The following is a 16894-nucleotide window of genomic DNA, read 5'->3' as shown; positions in this document are numbered from 1 at the left end:
GTAATAAATTAAAATAAAAAGTATTAAAAATAAGTTTTTAGTTCAAAAATTTCTTGAAAAGGATTTCATTCGAACAGAAACAATAAACGATCAAAAATATTTCACGTTCAGTGTCCTGAAAACATGTAAAGAAACTAATTATTTGATTAAATATGTAAACATAATATTAAACGAAAAGTACTAAAAAAAATTGTTAATAATATAATTTTACATATGTTTTATGAATAATCAAGAAATAAAGAAAAGTGTGCTAATCGTTTCTATGGTTTCCCCAGCATCCTCTTATCTATACTATTTTGACATTTTATAAACAATAACACCACGCAGAATACAAACGAAAATGCATTTTAGATTGCTGTTTTCCAGTAGTATCAAAGATAAAAATATTGTCGAACTAAGTTGTAACGAACTTCCTTTACCATGGTTTGAAAAAATCGTAAACATATCATAAAGACGTTCTCTTGAGCCAGAGATGACACAAGGCATTCCGCTCACGAATACATTGTTGTTGCTCTTGTTACTGTTAAAAAGATCATCATAGAAAACCCTGTTGTTGGGGTATCCCTTGGAAATTGCACTTGATCCGCGAGTACGCACTCCCGACACTGATTTCGCTTCACTAGTTTTTTAAAACGGGTTGTTTTGACCACACGCTTGTCGTTAAGAACACAGGCCGACTTGACACGGAAACACCAGAAACCGAAGCCAAATTTATCACTTAACTTAATAATAACAAATTCCTAGTTAACATACCTGGTGCCTTATTTGCTATTTTATTAAAACACGTTGTAAAAACCTCATACAAATGTTGCATCGGCTCGTCATCGCTGGCAGCCATTTTGGGGCACTAGACACTACTGACAAGACAACAGTAACGACACCCAATCGCTGGTAACCTGTCAATCAATAGGCGGGAAATTTAAATCAGACGCCATAATAAAACTATTGCTTCTACCGCATTATATTTGATCTAAAATTTTATGAATATAATTTAAATCCAGTGAATGAAGCAAATGAAATCTGATTAATAAAGATTTATTAATCATAAGTTACCAAAATACTGATAACTAATTTTAATTAGCATTTAGCAGTAATATTCAAATCAATTTACTTTGATTTAACTCTTGATAAAATAAATAAATTGTAATCAAACCGTATTATTATTGCTTATGTTGAAACATAAACAAATATTTCAATTAAGTTGTTTATCAAAAAGGTAGTCAACTTTTTGAATATAGAATTAATTTAACGGTTGAGCTATAGATGTCGCGTATAACAAAAATTTAAATTTAAATTAACTGTATTTATGTTACTTATAGCTTTAATATCATTCTATTTTTTATAGCATGAATAATTTAGAAAACTGATAATAAGATTTAATCATAGAGAAATCAATTAATCATAGATTTAATCATTTAATCATAGATTACTCTATGGATTTAATTTTATTTATTTTGTGGTTTGACAAAAACTAATTTATTCGCATTAACCAAGGAGTAATAGCAGTAAAAGCAGAGGAATAAAGGATTAGGGACTATATTGATTATATATATATTTCTATAAATTAGTTGTTCTCATATTATTAAAATTAATGGAATTTATCATTTAACCTTTTGATAAGAGTACATAAAAATATAACGATTATTGTTTGAATGTTTTAACATATGTATCAAGAAATGAACATTTTCAGAAAACGTTAATGAACCAACTAACTTTCTGCAACCTTTTTTTTCTATACTTTGAATTATTTACATCTAAACTACAAACAAGCTTTTAAAATACATTAGACTGCTTTTGTTATGTATAGGAAAATGATATTCATAAGAATAGAGAGTAAATCGAATTTCAAGAATGCTACGTTGTGTACAACATATAGCAGCCGTAATGTTTATTTCAAAATGTGTTTAATGCTAAATCAATCGGAATAAAAAGGATATGCAATCAAATCTCATTAAAAAATACACCATTTCTCCCAATTTTTTATTAATAAACATTTTGGCACAAATATATCCAACAACTAAATCATTGCACAATAAGCAAACACATACTATTGTACCAATATAATCTCAAGGAATCTGCACAGAATCATCTAAATTTGCTTTTTTTAAATACAGACTGTCTGGTTACTTAGAAGAAAAATATTCAGCATAATATACGCTCATAAAAAAGTTAATATAATTTACACATCCGTATATATCTATAAATATATATAAAAATAACAAGGAAAACCAGTGTGGCCATTTCACCATCAGCTTTTTCTTAAGTAAAAGAAAATAATTTTCTCAATATTTCAAGAAGAAATGACAGTTTGATAGTTACCATAAACATTATAGCATCAAAAAAAGTTTTAAATTTCAGTTATATGAGAAATATATAATACAGTCAGATGCTATTTTAGCTACCATAATTCACTAAAAACCTACACTTTACATAACCAATTTGTGTAAAATCAATTCACGAAATATAGAAAAAACAATTAAATGCTAAAGATTAGGAACGAGTCATCAAAGTTATTCCTAAAACATTCCTCTCATTAGTTTCAATTACTTTTACTAAATAAGTTGTTTTTATAATTGAAGGTGGCGACACAGCCTACTATATTTTTAAAATTCTATATTTTAGAGGATTTAATTCCCTAAAATACTAAATGTATAAAGTAATATGTACAAAAGTAATAGAAAATCAAGTGAATTAGTTTAAAAATTTTTAATAATAGAATAATTACTAAGTGTATTAATTGCCTATAAAAACTAACGAACTGATTATACTAATATTTTATATAATCACCAACATATTAACACCAAACACTTTAAAAATAACTAAAATGGCAACATCGCACGCCCTTCAATTATAAAAATTAGTATTTCTTTCTACTAGAGTCAGAATTTGATCAGGCTTTCGAACGGTTTGAACAGCATCAAGAGCATAAAAATAACAAAAGAGCAAAACAGAAATGTAACTAATGAGAGTGTGATTAAATGTTACTGAGCCGAGACATTCTGATTTGGAGCCTGGATATCTGCCTGATTGTTCTCCACATTGTTGTTGTTGTTACCTGAGTTGCTGCCCTCACCGTCCACGTCTGGTAGACCGCCATTACGAAAAACAACTGAAGCTGAAAAAAATGAGCTTTTAATACAATGTCATTGATGTTCTGGAAGGCGTATGTTACCATTCGAATTGATAGGTCCTTTAATGCGACAAGTATTGTACGATCCGCAATGACCACATTTGAAGCCGACCACGTGAAATTGTACAGTACATTCCTTAAAAAAGATATTGATAATTTCAACCTACAGTTTACACTTAAATTAGTTGATAAAACGGGTGGGCGAAAAAGAAGTTCCCGTTTTTTATGTTTTCGAAAGGAAATTTATCCATATACATTTCAAACTCTAATCTAATATAGGAGCTAATTCGCCTTTTTTCCAAGCCTCTTCTGAATATAGCCATTAGGAGAGTTTTGCTGAAACCAGATATTCTCCATCAACAAATAAAATGGCAATTTTATAGCTCTAAACATTATACTATTTACTATATGGAAAGAATCACGAAATATTTGGAATATATAAATAGCGACTTTAATCTAAATGCTTGCACATTTCGCATTGTTTGCATTTATTTCAAGATGGAATTGAATCGGTAGTGTCGTTTCTTTCGCCACTTCTTTCCGTTTTAACGTGAATGAAAAGTTTTTGATATTAACCATAGAAAAAACTGATAATATCGAAAAATTGATCATTTTTAAATAAATGATTAAAGACAATGAAAACTGAATCACATTTGACAATATAACGCGAGGGAGAACGTCCACAGTAAACTGCTCATACCTAGGCAAACCTATTAATGGTTAGACTATCTATCGCCAACAACTAATGTAATTTATCAAAAGGAAAGACACTCACACCCTTAGTAACCCGGCAAAAATTGAGACGTTGATGCATGGCTTTAAAGGAGGCTTTAAAAAATTACTTGGTGCACTTTTTTTGGCGAGTAATTTCAGAAGTTTTATAATCACGAAATTATGTTTTTACAAAAACAAAATGGAATTAAATTGAATGAAAACGGCGCAAAATATAACATTGATAAAAATCAAAATTACTACAAAATCAAAAAATATAAACTGAAATTACTTTTCTTCCATCTTTGTATTATTGATAAGCAAAAGTTCTCCAGGCTATTTCAGATAACAACTGATAAACACACAATATCTTGGCTAACTGTATTATTTAAAATGAAATTAATTACTCCTATTATCAGGAAAAATTAATGATTTTTAATATAAAAACCATTAAAAAACAAGACTATCTTCTTATCAAGTTAAGTCAATAAAGCATAGGTCTTTACCAAAACTTTCTCAAATAAAGAAAAAAATATCAGGCATAATTTTAAAAATAAAAAATTATTAAGAGTTTTATGAATTTATTCTGTCCTCGCACACATTTTCAACTTCATTGATTTAATTGACAAAAAAAAATCAGGTCACGGATACCACAATTATATGTTGAAACAAACCAGATTCTTTATTATTACACCCAAGTTATTTATAATTTGATATCTACTCACTTTGTGGCAATCTTTACACAATATATGAACAATATAATCCTTGTACTCAGGAGGCATTGGTGTATTGTCCACTTGTTGATCCAAGTATTTCCACAACTGGGTCATATCCATCAATGAAGTTTGACAAATTGGACAGGCATAATGACCTGCTTGTAACAGCTGCTCAAAACAGGTACGGTGTAAGAGATGACCACACATTGGTATGTGACAAGGAATTCTTGAAGTATGAATATCTTCCAAGCACACTGGGCAGTTTGCCCTCGAAACATTTTCCACACACTTAAATGTTACATTTGAATTTGACAACATAATAATATATTAGGTATAAACATACCTTATGTCCATTTTTCAATTGTACAGGCAAGCACATATTGCATTTTTCGCAATGAAAAAATCTCTGAGCTCCTCCAATACGACAAATTCCACAACCATGACAATGGAATTGATTTTTCTCCTCATCATCAAATAAATTGCATTCCAAACAAACATACTAAAATAATATTATTAAATATATACAAAATTTGTTAAGAAATACCAGTACCTTCCCAAATCTTATTCTACAATTTCGGCATTCAGCTTGAACAGGTTGTCTAGTATCACATAATGTACAAATTAACTCCGTAACAGCTTTTCTATTAATGGTATGATCCTCTTTTTCATCATGGCAAAATCTGCATGTATAAACTTTTTTACAACAAGGTGTCTACAACAAAGGCAACAATAAAATTAAATATTACCCGAAAACCGATTGTTCAATCTTCTTTAAAATTCCAGTCTCATCACAATAATGCCATATTTCCCATATAGAATACCATACTGAATGAACTTAAGAATTCAATAAAGTTTTATCACCACATTAATACAAATTAACTGTTGTCTATATTAAGGTTTTGAAAACATGCGTTAGTGTCATGATCGCTTGTTATTAAAAATCAGTGACTACAAAGTTATTTTAGAAAAAATAGTATATTCCGAAATTAAAAGTATTGAATAAGGGCCAATTTTTTAAAGTATTGTATAGGCTAAAAATATCACGAACTTTATTAATCATATGACCATATAATTTAATTGGAACCAAACAATGCATCGTGAGAACTCACCACAAATTTTGATTTTCGTTTGTAATGAGCACAACCGAAAACTTTAATCGCTTCCTCTGGTGGGCCCTCAGCTCCTGGTGTAGCCACTAAATCCATTTTGTTGTTTGGGTTTTCGTAAACTGCGCTGAATTGAAAAGTGCTATTTGCAACCTATATATGTAAATTGCGAGACGTTGATCCCGCACAAATTGGTTGAATAAATAGAATAATTTTATTGAATAATTCCACTCGATAATTGGTCGCGAATAAATTTACTTAACAACTCGCCATCCGCGACGGAAGAGTATGGCAATGACAGAACAGAAATACGAGTTTCATATTCCGAAAGGTTTTGACATGCAGCTGATTTTTGACATATTAAACGTAAATAGACGGTAGTGTCCAAAAACACGTCTTTCGTATTAATCCAACATTAATAGATATTTAAAATGTTACAGTACCTGTACTGTTAAAGTATATAATATACTGTTAAAATAAATTGATTTGCATTAAATACTATATTTTTATTATAAGTAGCCTCGTAATTATTTAATACGTAAATATTTTTTTAAATTAATTTTATTAAATATTTAATTCGGCTGACGGCCACCAAAAAAAAATCGATATTGTTTAAAATATCGATGCATTTTTCAAGATTTTTAAAAAAATATCGATATATCGGAGAAAAAAAATATGTGAAAAAAATACAAAAACAATAATAGTAAAAAATAAAAATATAATTGATTTTTTTGAAAAAATATCGAATAATATTGGCTTAAAAAAATATTGATATATCGGTCAAAAAAATATTTGCCAAAAATATCGATATCTATGTATCGATATTTTTTCGGCATCTCTAATATTTATAACTCCCTTTAAAAATACGCCTTTTTAACAGGAGCCACTGAAAATAATTTTTGAAAATACAAGTGACGTGTTTTCAAAGTGTTGTAGTCATATATCTCTAAATTATATATAACGAAAACAAAATGCACTTTAACGCAAATACAGGCCCACGACCGTGTAAGTTTTGTTTTTTGCTCTATCTTAAATAAAACCAATATCTACTGACGTAACCTATGTTTTTCTTTTTGTAACACAGCTTTGGGAAGAAAAGTTAAGAGGGTGAGTGATGTAAACGCGATGGGATACAATCCATATGAAAACGCTAATTCTCAGTCAAATATTTACCCAAATGTTGGTCCTGATATCCCAACAGGAGTCTATCCTCAAGGTAACGAAGTCATTAATGTATACCTTTAAAGAAAGTATATACGTTTTTCAGATGGTTTTGGAACTGCCCCACAATATAACTCACAAAATTTTGGAAATATCCCTAACCATGTACCTGGAAATAATCCTAGACCGAATTTTAATCCCCAGCAACAACCTTATCAAAACTCTTTTGCTGTATCAGCAAATTTATCCATGTTGGGTCAGCCTGTAGTGCAAGATATGGCAATGCAATATGGACAACAGGTTTGTAATTTGAAGCAATTAAAACAAATATCAAAATGTATGTTTTAGTTGGCAGGAGCAGGAAAAACTATAATCAAACAAGAGATGGAGAAATATGTACCAGTTAGTAAATTGAAATACTACTTTGCAGTTGATACCAAATATGTTTTGAAAAAACTCGTATTGTTGTTTTTTCCATTCACCCATTCAGTAAGGACATACCTAAAGAGTATTTTTAAAATTGTAATAATTGACTAATTTTAGGATTGGTCCGTAAAATATGAACAGGATGGACCTGTCCAGCCACGGTTTGAAATAAACGCTCCAGACTTGTACATCCCCTCAATGGCTTATATAACTTATATTTTAATTGCAGGTTTAGTACTTGGCATGCAAGATAAATTTACTCCCGAACATATTGGCATAACTGCATCATCAGCATTGGCTTGGTGTGTTGTTGAGTTAGCTGTATATAGTTGTACCCTCTATGTAATACAAGTTGAAACCAGTCTAAAAACTTTAGATCTTTTAGCTTATTCTGGATACAAATTTGTGGGTACCATATTTAGCATTTTATTTAGTTTATTGGGAGGAAAGGGAGGGTTTTATTTGGCCTTAATTTACACCAATCTGGCGTTAGCTTTCTTTTTGGTTAGGAGTTTAAAGGTGCAAGTCCTGGCTGAGCATGGAGCCAAAGATAATTCTTATTATGATTCTGGTCATACAACTGGTCACAAGAGGAGATTATATTTTTTACTATTCGTAGCAGCGATGCAACCATTGCTGTCCTGGTGGTTGTCCTTCCATTTGTTGCCAACCACGGCTGTCTAATTATGCTTTAATAATTTCGTTTATTGATAGAACAATATTTATTTGTCTGATCTGTTTATTGTTAATGCCGCAACTAACTTTAAGTCTCATGTAAAATTCCTTTTTGGACATTTTTTATAGAAATAAATTGTATTTATATTTTGATTATTTTGTTTTTCATATTTTTACATAAAGATAAATGTTGATAAAACCCTTAAAAAGAGTAAATTGACGAACAAAATATTTCACATTCAATGACATGTCTAATTTTGGCAAGTTTATTCCAAATCGCTTAAAAATGTAAGACAAACAGTCAACGGAATAAAGCGATAAAATGCTTTTAAGTGATGCTGTGAGAGATAGCATTTAACACAAACATATAACTTGATATTTTAACAACGTAAAGATAATTCATATAATGTACAAAACTTGTTAAGACTATTGAAGTTTAGAAAAACGTTATTTGAGGTTGTTTTATTATAACATCATTTAGTGGATGGAAACCCTGGATTCCTCAATATGTATTCAATTTAGGCAATTAAATCAAGCTCTAATATCAAGTATTATCTACCACAAACAATATAGAAGACATGCCTACATTTAATGAGCGTAGATGTGCGTCTGACGAATGCTTTTAATAACAATCGAACATACTGTGTTATAACAATTAAATCAATCACTAGTTATATAGCCTTATTTTCAAACATATTCCGATTCATTAAGACTTATTTATAAGAAATTAATATATAGTCGTAATATGATAAATCAAACACCTTTTTTTTATATTGCTAATTGTGACTTGCAGTTTGAACGATAAAAATCATTCTGGGCATTAAAAAGCAGGAATGTGGTTGTATTCCAGCCTTTGCAAACGTCTGTTTATATCCAGTTTATAAGATAAAGCAAAAACTGTTCCTTAATATTAATTTTGGAACAATAGCTTGATTAATGTTAAGTAAAACAAGTGAGCCATTTAGTTGGGAACTATTTCTGTGTACTGGTTTACAGAGCTATGGAAAGATTTAAATGATCACTTAATAAAAACAAGAAATCAATTTCGTGTATATATCGATTTTATTAAAAATATTAGGTACAATTAAGTAACATTAACCACATTTAAGCAGAAATGTAGAGGTTATAAGTAACAACGTTAAATATCAATAAAAACTATAAGAAACACAGATCAAATATCCTTTTTTAAAATTTATCTATAAACAAATGGATGGATGAAGTTATATGAGTTTCCTTAAAAATGTCTTTGACACGAATTTAACACGCGATCATATTAAAAAAGGACGGGAATTTCCGCGGTCCAGAAGGCTCGGAAATGAAGGGATTAATAAACGAGAATCGTGGACTCGAACCGGCGGAAAATTAAATAGTTTATCTTTTCAAGGAAACACTTTTGATCGAGATGGGTGGATGAGCATCATGAAAAATTTTCTCTGAAAGTAATTAGACATCGATTTTTCTTTTTAAGTTATAACTATTACACATAATCTGCCTAAATAGATCATCATCTATTTAAACAAATTCCGCAATTTTTTTGTTTTGTTTTTTTTTTGGTGCGATGTCAAAGCAAATTACGACCGCAATCATGTGACGTTCGGTCGAAGTTCGTCTTCTTTCAACATTTGTTTGACTACCAAAAATCGATTTCATTTTTTTTAATCAATTTCACACCATATATTTTAATTATATCTAAATGGTTAAGTAACATCCTATTTTTATTACTTATAAATATGGTTCTAAATGGTCTACAAAGAGCAGTTGAACTGTGTACAATTACAATCAAGAAATTAGTTCATGTGATGTAAACAATTAATTTTCCACATAAATAATAGGCCTAAACTGATCTTAATTGCAAAAGCTTCAACTGCATTTACTACAGATGAAAATTTTGGATACACTTAACTTGTGTAACACGATAAAAAAAAACAAAAACAATTTCATAGAGCACCAAAACAGCAATGAGATATATTTTTACCTGGACGTATTCAAACTCGTCATCTATAGTACTGACTTGGACCTACGGTTAAAACTAATTAAGTAGTCAATTTAACAATAAATACAGACTATAAAAAGAAGAGTACAAAGTAAAATATAAATATTTTTCAATAATATTGCAACCGTGTAGCGCAGCGCATTCAACATGAAACTACCAAAACAATGCACTGCCACCAACTTAAATAAATTAAAAGACTATAATAGTTGCCTAGTAGAATTCAACATTCTTAAAAAAAATAAACCAACGAGCTCAAGAGACAAATATTGCCTCCGTAAATATAATGCAAAATCCGAATTTAAAACCTTTGTAATACAAAGACGAGAATCTTGGAAGCACAACTGGACTGGCATCGCGATCCGATTGAGTCCAAACAGCATCAATATTTTTTCCGAAAATGTCGACCCAAATACAAGTTAAATTTTAAATATCACAATCAGTTTATGTTTTATTATTTTTTAAAATTATTGATATATTAATTGTATTAGCCATTCCTTATTAACTCAATATGAAAATGGAGATTTTTTTCAAACAGAAAGTGGTAATATCTAATAGCAAAAGAGTTATCTAAAGTACAGTTTGCAATTTTAAATTATCACTACTTTTCCTTACGACGAACACCTTCATGCTTACATCACTTCAAAGACCTCATTAAATGAGAACACGGGATATTGAATTCACGTGGGGGGCGCCACTGCCACAAACATTCACAATACTCCCTCTGAGAAATCTCACCCAAGAAAGAATAAGAACATTATATATTGAAAAATTAAACAATTCTTTGAACTCATTTACTATGCAGGGATGTCTAGATTCATAAAAAGAGCCAAATGATGAAAATCTCTTGGTACCATTTTAAAAATGATATTATCGTTTCCTAACTACCCTGTGATCCACTGGATGTTGGTTTAAATATACCATAGTTTAAGGACACCCCCTATATCACCAACGCAAACTTAACAAAATCCCACCTTCACTATTGACCCGGTTTATGCTTGGCAAGTGTGTCCGAAACTCTCAGGGCACTCAAAAGTATTCTACATTGGACATAAGATAAATGCTAGATTCCATCACCATCTATGTAAACTACCTAAACCTCGAACCTATCAGCACGACTAAATCTTGAAAAAAGACATGATAAAAGTGACGGCATAGAGGACAGGTCTAGGTCTTGACCTTGGCTAAAATAAGTTTTCCCTGTTGGAGCGACCCTGCCTTTGGAAGTTGCGGTTGTTAGGCCTCCTAGCGTTCCTCATCTCCCTGTCGACTTCCAACTCCTCCAGGCGCTGCGTGAGCGAGAGCTTCTGTTGGACGGCCAGTCTTAACAGCTGATTCAACGTTTTCTTTTCATCTTCGGCGGCGGTGAGTTGTTGTTGGAGTTCGTCCACTTGGGTCACGTACTCCTCGCACCTAGCTGCGAACATTGCTCGTAAACCTGCAACAGAACGTTTTAGACTTCATTCAAGCCAACAACCGGCATTATCGTATATTTACTGGAGAATGTCGCCGCATCTTCTTTCAGGAGTCTCAGCTCGTTCCTTAGCTTCATCATGGTCTCCGAAACTATAGTCTTTTCATTCTCGTATTTGCTCTTCAAGTTGGTAAGAGCAACTTCGGCGGTGTTTTTGTTAGATTTCAGGACGGTTCTTAAAGTGGCAATTTGTTCCCTCTTGGTGGATAATAAGCTCTTTAATCTGATGACCTGTTCTTGTAGCTCTTGAATTTCCTCGCTGTTCTCATCTTTAGCTGAAAATATAGGAATGAACATATCTAGTTATAAAACGCTTAATTGAAAAATAGCTTACATTCATAGGAGGCATCAGATTTATCTCTCTTTCCTTTGGAGAGCTCGATGGTATTTTCTATAGCAGTGCGTAGATGTTTGATTTGGTCCACGACGGTGCATACATTACGAGCAAGAGTCGCTGTATCATTCAAAGATTCCAGATCGTGTAAAGGAATATCGCTCTTTAACCTACTCCTTAGTAATTCCAATTTGCTCATTTCGCCAATTAATGGAACAGTTTCCGTCACTGGAACAATACGTTATTAAATATATATTACATCCTAATTAGTTAAGAAATCCATTTCTGACGTTCCTTCAACGTTCTGTATTTTCTTTGCTATATATCTTTATTAGATCATGAGGAATATAAAAAAGCATCTGAAGAAAAAACAAATAAGTTAAAAAAGTGGAATCAAAAGTAAGGCTGATAAAAAAATCCATCGGAAAATATAAGTTTATATATACAATTCTTTGTTAACACTTCCTTAATAATTTGCCTGTTTGACCTATGGTAGATATTCGGAACGTTAAATCGATACCGCGAAGAGCCTTATTTTTGTCACCGTTGTAGTTAGTAACATATCGGGAAAATGTATAAATATAGAACGGGAATTAAAAATAAACCGGGAAAAATAAAATAATCTTGGATGAATACTATAAAGAATTCTTGAGCATGAAACGATTACGGGAAGGAAAAACAACATAAATTACATTTACGGAAGTAAAACAAAGAGCCTAACAGTAAAATGAATAGAAAATGACAAAAATGTGTGACAAAACCAAAAACACAGTACTCAATAAAGAAATACGAAAAGAAGAGATCAGCAGAAAAATAACACAGCTATATAGAGAAGGCTACATCAAGAAACTAAATTAAAAAGGGGTATTAACAATGCAGGTTTGTAAATGAAATACCAACCAATGCTATATGTAATTTATGCTAAAACATATGATAGTAACTACAAATATTTAGGAATTATAACATCACGAAATGGGGGCAGAAAAATAGGGATAAAAGACTATAAAATCACACAAACCAGACCTTTATTTATTTATTTATATAGACGTAAATAAAGAATAGTTAAAAAGTAAGTATATCTCAAAAGGGCAAAAATAAGAATATATAATTCATTAATAAGACTAATGATAATGTATGGTATAGAAGCGATAGTAATCAAAAAACAAGTAGAACAAAACCTAAGAATAGAATATTAGAATATTAAAAATAAAAAATGATATAAGCAAACAGATATGACAGAGAGTACAGTGGTTGTATGATGGGACGAGAAGTGACCAAAGGAAAATTGCAAATGTAATACCAGGGTGGACGCCAACATAAAAAAATAACCAAGATGGACGATGTAAAGCAGGATTTGTTGGTGATAGGAATAGAGGAGGATAAAATAAGAAAAAACCAATAAGAGGAAGGGGTGAAGGAAATTGTGTCAACAAATAAAATAAAACCGGGACAGAAACTGATCGACTTATTCATTAGAAATAAAAAGCTATCTAATATTAAAAGCATACTATTTAAGTTAAAAGCGACATTAATCACGATCCTAATGAATATAAGAGGATATTTTTGAATAGGTTATCCTAGATTCAATAGCATTACATTTAATTAATAAAACTCGGCCACCAATTCCTTCTTTCGATTAATTAAACTTCTTACTCATACATATATAACATATATATTTTTTGAGATCGTTAGAAAAACATATTAAAACACTAACGATTTCATGCTATTAAAAGAAATTTAATTAACATCATATCGTGCTCATCACTTTACCTTTCTATTATTTTGGGTTAACAACGTTCATTTTTAGATCACGATCGTTAGGGAGGGTGAGCTGTGTTTATTTAAGAAATATATAGAGCATAGAAATGTGTTATCTAAAACGCCTTTAATTTTACGTAGTTTTAATTAAATGTAGCTAATCATTTTGAGCCTCAGATTCATGGTATAATACATTTTAATAAAAAAAACTTCTAGTAAGCAATTATGCATGAATGGTATAAAAGTATGGAAAATAAGGATACTTACTTGGAGTCATTCCCTCTTTTTCATGATCCAGTACGACTCTAGTTGGCGTTTGTCCATTCACCGTGCAAACATGATGGTACAACTGAGCCAATTCTTCAGTGACAGTCTGTAAGTTGTTTTGAGTTTCATCTAAGGAGGTGCCTGCCTCTGTCGCGAATTCTCTCAGTAATTTGAAGTCACCCTCCATATCCATTTGCTTCTGTTCTGTGTCCAAGAGTTTGTTTTTCAAGTTTGTAATTTCGCTTCTTAATGTTAGGGTGGCATCCGAAACGTTCGTTAATTTCTCCAGCTCTTTGATGTCGTGCTTTAGTTGTTCCACCTCCTTATTGGACAGTTTGAACCATTGATGATATTGTCCAATGAGTTTGCTAGCTTCCTCTGATGGTTTTTGAAGTACTTTATCATAGTTATGAGATAGATGTTGAAGGGAGTCCACATGCGCTGCTAACTGCGTCAACCTGGCAACAAAGACTTGAAGCTCGCCTTGACTCTTTTCGACCAAATTTTGATTGTCTCTGAGCGTTTGCGTCAAAGACAATTTCTCCTTTTCCAATGCTTCTAATTGTTTCTCCAATTTTTTCAGCTCATTCAAATGAACTTCAGAGAACAAATCAACGTGTTTATCATCAGGCGAAGTTAATTCCGATACGTTACCACTAGATAAGCTCGCTTCGATATGTTTAAGACCTGGAAGTATTTTAATGCCTTAGAAGGATATACCAAAATATCAGATTCTAAGAGAAAATCAAACTCGTATCTTAACAGGGTAGTCTAGATATAGGAATTTTAAGTTTTTAAAGCTGCAATGCGCAAACAATTCAAAATTAAAGTTACAGTTCAGTTGCAAATCAAGTTTCAGGCTGTCTAAGTCATATAATAGTACTTACTAAATAAGAATTTTCGGATATCCATTTTGCTAAGAGAGCAGCAACTAACTTTAAAGTATCAGAAAATCATATTTTCAAAGTACTTAATCTGGGTGTTACCGTATTTTACAGTGATCAGCTTATGGGCTAAATGTCCTTCTCATGAAGTTCATAATCTTTACAATTTACTTTGTTGAAAGTGTACAGTATAAAATTTGCGTATCTATATTTCTATATAAAATTTAATAATTTTGTATTTCTGACCACTAACATTGATGTAGTAAGGATTAGTATTAATAATAAGGTAGTTTTCATGAGACTTCAGATAGACAACAGACTTCAGTAGCCGAGCTAGGATTTTAGTTTAAAATTAATAGTTTTAAATTTAATTAAAAATGTTGATGCTCTTTACACGTTAACGGGTAATTCACAAAGTACTTTTAAGGTCATATTTTCACAGACTTGAACAATGAAAATATGTAAACAAAATTAGGCCAGAAGGTAATTTCTTAGGCTTGTGAAAATCACTTGTTTTTTTTTGCTCTCAGAATTATGGTTTTACCAAAAAAGTCATAAAAGTTTATTGATTGCAATGACATATGATTGATTAGTGCTAGAACTATATATGAATTTGCTTTGAAAAACATAAAAACGAAAATTACTTGTTCCCCAACTCATTCTATAGAAGATATAACAATATATTGAGAAAAACTCTACCTTGCTGCAAAACAGGTATGTGCAATGCTTAAAATGCCATTATAATGAGGTTTGTTTCAATTTACATATATTATAGCAATCACTTCATGTTTATAATTAATATATTTAAAATAAAAAACTAAAACAGTGTTAAGATTTAAGTTCAACCCCCTCATGATTATTATAAACTCACCTTCTTCTTCGCCATCACTGCCTAAAACAGTTTCTTCTGTTATCCCTCTTATGCTATAAGCCAAATTGTTGATATTATAAAATGATTCTCTATTAATTTGTTGGTCTAGTTCCTTTTTTAATGCATATTTGGCTTCCCGTTCACTTTGGAGAGATTCAAGAGCTTCTTCCATATGTTTCTCAGCGATTTTCTTCAAATTTGTAAGCTCCTCAACTTGTAAGTTGAGCAAGTCCATTTCCTCATGCAAACGTCGGATTTCGTGTTTCAAACTTTCAAACTCCACCTGTGAACTCTTCAATGCAGACACCTGCTTCTGTAAAGCGATGTTTTCTTCTTCTAATTCTGAATAGTCCGATATCAATCGGTTTTCCCTGAATTTGATTTCGCGAAGTTCGGCGCGAAGTCGTTTACACTCCATGCCTCTATCGTCCTTGTCTTTGCCCATATCACTATTTTCTTGAAGCATTCGATCTCTTTCTGCTGTAACTCTATCAAGTTCATGTCGTAGCTGTTTATTTTCATTTTCAAGATCGACGATTTGGGAATAAAGAGAAGTTTCTCTCACTGCTGATTCATGTAAAAGGGACTCTTCAGTTTCTATACCTGTTTTGGTGGTGACTTTGTGACTAGACTGAAATTTGGCTAGAGCCTAAAATGTAACAAAACTCCTGTAAAATTAAATCCTCTTTACCTATTAAATTTAATCAATAAAACTATCACACCTTTGGGAAATATGAAATGGGGAGCTTAATCAATAAAAATTAAAAATTCTATTATCATTGTCATATGTTGCATTTCAAATGACATCATGACAGGATATAATAGGCCTAAGGCTAATTACATTTTCGCATATATTAAAAACACTCACCTCCTGAGTTATGTGCAGCTCGTGCTTCGTAACTTCGTATAAAGCTTCGAAATCGTCACATTTCTGTTGCAGCTCTTTTTTTTCTTCGAGGAGCACCAGACCGTATTGAGCAGATTGAACTTGTTCGCTAATTGTCTGATCAAGTTCCCTCGTTAAACGCTCGATTTCGCTTTTTAGCAACTCACTGTCTGTCGCTGCAGCCATTGCGGACACAACGCTGTCGATATAAGATGTTTTTCAATAAAAATATTAAATACTTTTTAAGAGCTGGTCAAAACAGTCAAACGTCATTGTAAATTGTGACATGTAAGCTTGAATTAGCCTAAACGTCAAGCTTAACATATAGAGCTGAGAGTAGGCAACCTACAATATGGAGTACAGTTATAGAATTGCCTATAAAAAGCGTACAGGGGCGAACTTTGTTTTTTAATACGATCTTAGATACCAATTTAAATTAGATGGCCGTGGCTGCTAGGATACATCGATGTATTGTAAACAAAATCAAACAAATCAAAACATTTTT

The 16894-nt window shown here is 31.5% G+C and overlaps 4 protein-coding genes across 19 annotated transcripts in view; 1 reads left to right on the top strand and 3 right to left on the bottom strand.

Annotated features, from left to right (window-relative positions):
* The window catches only part of da (transcription factor daughterless), a 51511-nt gene extending 50618 nt beyond the window's left edge, over nt 1-893 (bottom strand). For all 16 annotated transcript variants that reach the window (XM_076402883.1, XM_076402884.1, XM_076402888.1 and 13 more), the window contains exon 1: nt 754-893. In XM_076402883.1, the coding sequence (XP_076258998.1) occupies nt 754-838 (85 nt within the window). In that variant the 5' untranslated portion in view covers nt 839-893. The remainder of the gene's footprint in view (nt 1-753) is intronic.
* A 1073-nt stretch (nt 894-1966) lies between these two features.
* Nucleotides 1967-6025, bottom strand: Rchy1 (Ring finger and CHY zinc finger domain containing 1). The gene is made up of 6 exons (XM_076402882.1): nt 5667-6025; nt 5108-5269; nt 4901-5056; nt 4567-4845; nt 3173-3266; nt 1967-3115 (listed from the first exon to the last, which is right to left on the bottom strand). Exons 1-6 carry the CDS (start codon nt 5760-5762, stop codon nt 2982-2984), a joined length of 921 nt encoding a protein of 306 aa, XP_076258997.1. The 5' UTR covers nt 5763-6025; the 3' UTR covers nt 1967-2981.
* Nucleotides 6026-6514: 489 nt separating this feature from the next.
* Nucleotides 6515-8078, top strand: Yif1 (Yip1d-interacting factor 1). Its single transcript, XM_076404071.1, has 5 exons — nt 6515-6668; nt 6748-6879; nt 6931-7124; nt 7173-7313; nt 7368-8078. Exons 1-5 carry the CDS (start codon nt 6635-6637, stop codon nt 7932-7934), a joined length of 1068 nt encoding a protein of 355 aa, XP_076260186.1. The 5' UTR covers nt 6515-6634; the 3' UTR covers nt 7935-8078.
* An 890-nt stretch (nt 8079-8968) lies between these two features.
* BicD (Microtubule-associated protein Bicaudal D) lies at nt 8969-16727 on the bottom strand. Its single transcript, XM_076402880.1, has 6 exons — nt 16372-16727; nt 15504-16152; nt 13749-14435; nt 11724-11951; nt 11413-11664; nt 8969-11353 (listed from the first exon to the last, which is right to left on the bottom strand). Exons 1-6 carry the CDS (start codon nt 16573-16575, stop codon nt 11100-11102), a joined length of 2274 nt encoding a protein of 757 aa, XP_076258995.1. The 5' UTR covers nt 16576-16727; the 3' UTR covers nt 8969-11099.
* Nucleotides 16728-16894: the final 167 nt, after the last annotated feature.

This window comes from Rhynchophorus ferrugineus, unplaced genomic scaffold (assembly GCF_030347505.1).
Source record: "Rhynchophorus ferrugineus isolate W39M unplaced genomic scaffold, kcgeb_rfMv2 rfM4, whole genome shotgun sequence".
NCBI lineage: Eukaryota > Metazoa > Arthropoda > Insecta > Coleoptera > Curculionidae > Rhynchophorus > Rhynchophorus ferrugineus.
Note: the sequence above shows the minus strand (reverse complement) of the source record. Positions and strands in the feature narration are given on the sequence as shown.

What these genes read in the sequence shown, in the direction of transcription:
- Rchy1 (XM_076402882.1), bottom strand. Translation starts at nt 5,762, where the DNA reads ATGGATTTAGTGGCTACACCAGGAGCTGAGGGCCCACCAGAGGAAGCG. An exon ending in AACGAAAATCAAAATTTGTG is followed by an intron (nt 5,270 to 5,666) that starts GTGAGTTCTCAC and finishes CCTTTGTTGTAG; the next exon opens with ACACCTTGTTGTAAAAAAGT. An exon ending in GTAGAATAAGATTTGGGAAG is followed by an intron (nt 5,057 to 5,107) that starts GTACTGGTATTT and finishes ATATTATTTTAG; the next exon opens with TATGTTTGTTTGGAATGCAA.
- Yif1 (XM_076404071.1), top strand. Translation starts at nt 6,635, where the DNA reads ATGCACTTTAACGCAAATACAGGCCCACGACCGT. An exon ending in CAATGCAATATGGACAACAG is followed by an intron (nt 7,125 to 7,172) that starts GTTTGTAATTTG and finishes TGTATGTTTTAG; the next exon opens with TTGGCAGGAGCAGGAAAAAC. An exon ending in TTTTTCCATTCACCCATTCA is followed by an intron (nt 7,314 to 7,367) that starts GTAAGGACATAC and finishes GACTAATTTTAG; the next exon opens with GATTGGTCCGTAAAATATGA.
- BicD (XM_076402880.1), bottom strand. Translation starts at nt 16,575, where the DNA reads ATGGCTGCAGCGACAGACAGTGAGTTGCTAAAAAGCGAAATCGAGCGT. An exon ending in AAAAGAGGGAATGACTCCAA is followed by an intron (nt 11,952 to 13,748) that starts GTAAGTATCCTT and finishes GTATTGTTCCAG; the next exon opens with TGACGGAAACTGTTCCATTA. An exon ending in ATCTGATGCCTCCTATGAAT is followed by an intron (nt 11,665 to 11,723) that starts GTAAGCTATTTT and finishes CTATATTTTCAG; the next exon opens with CTAAAGATGAGAACAGCGAG.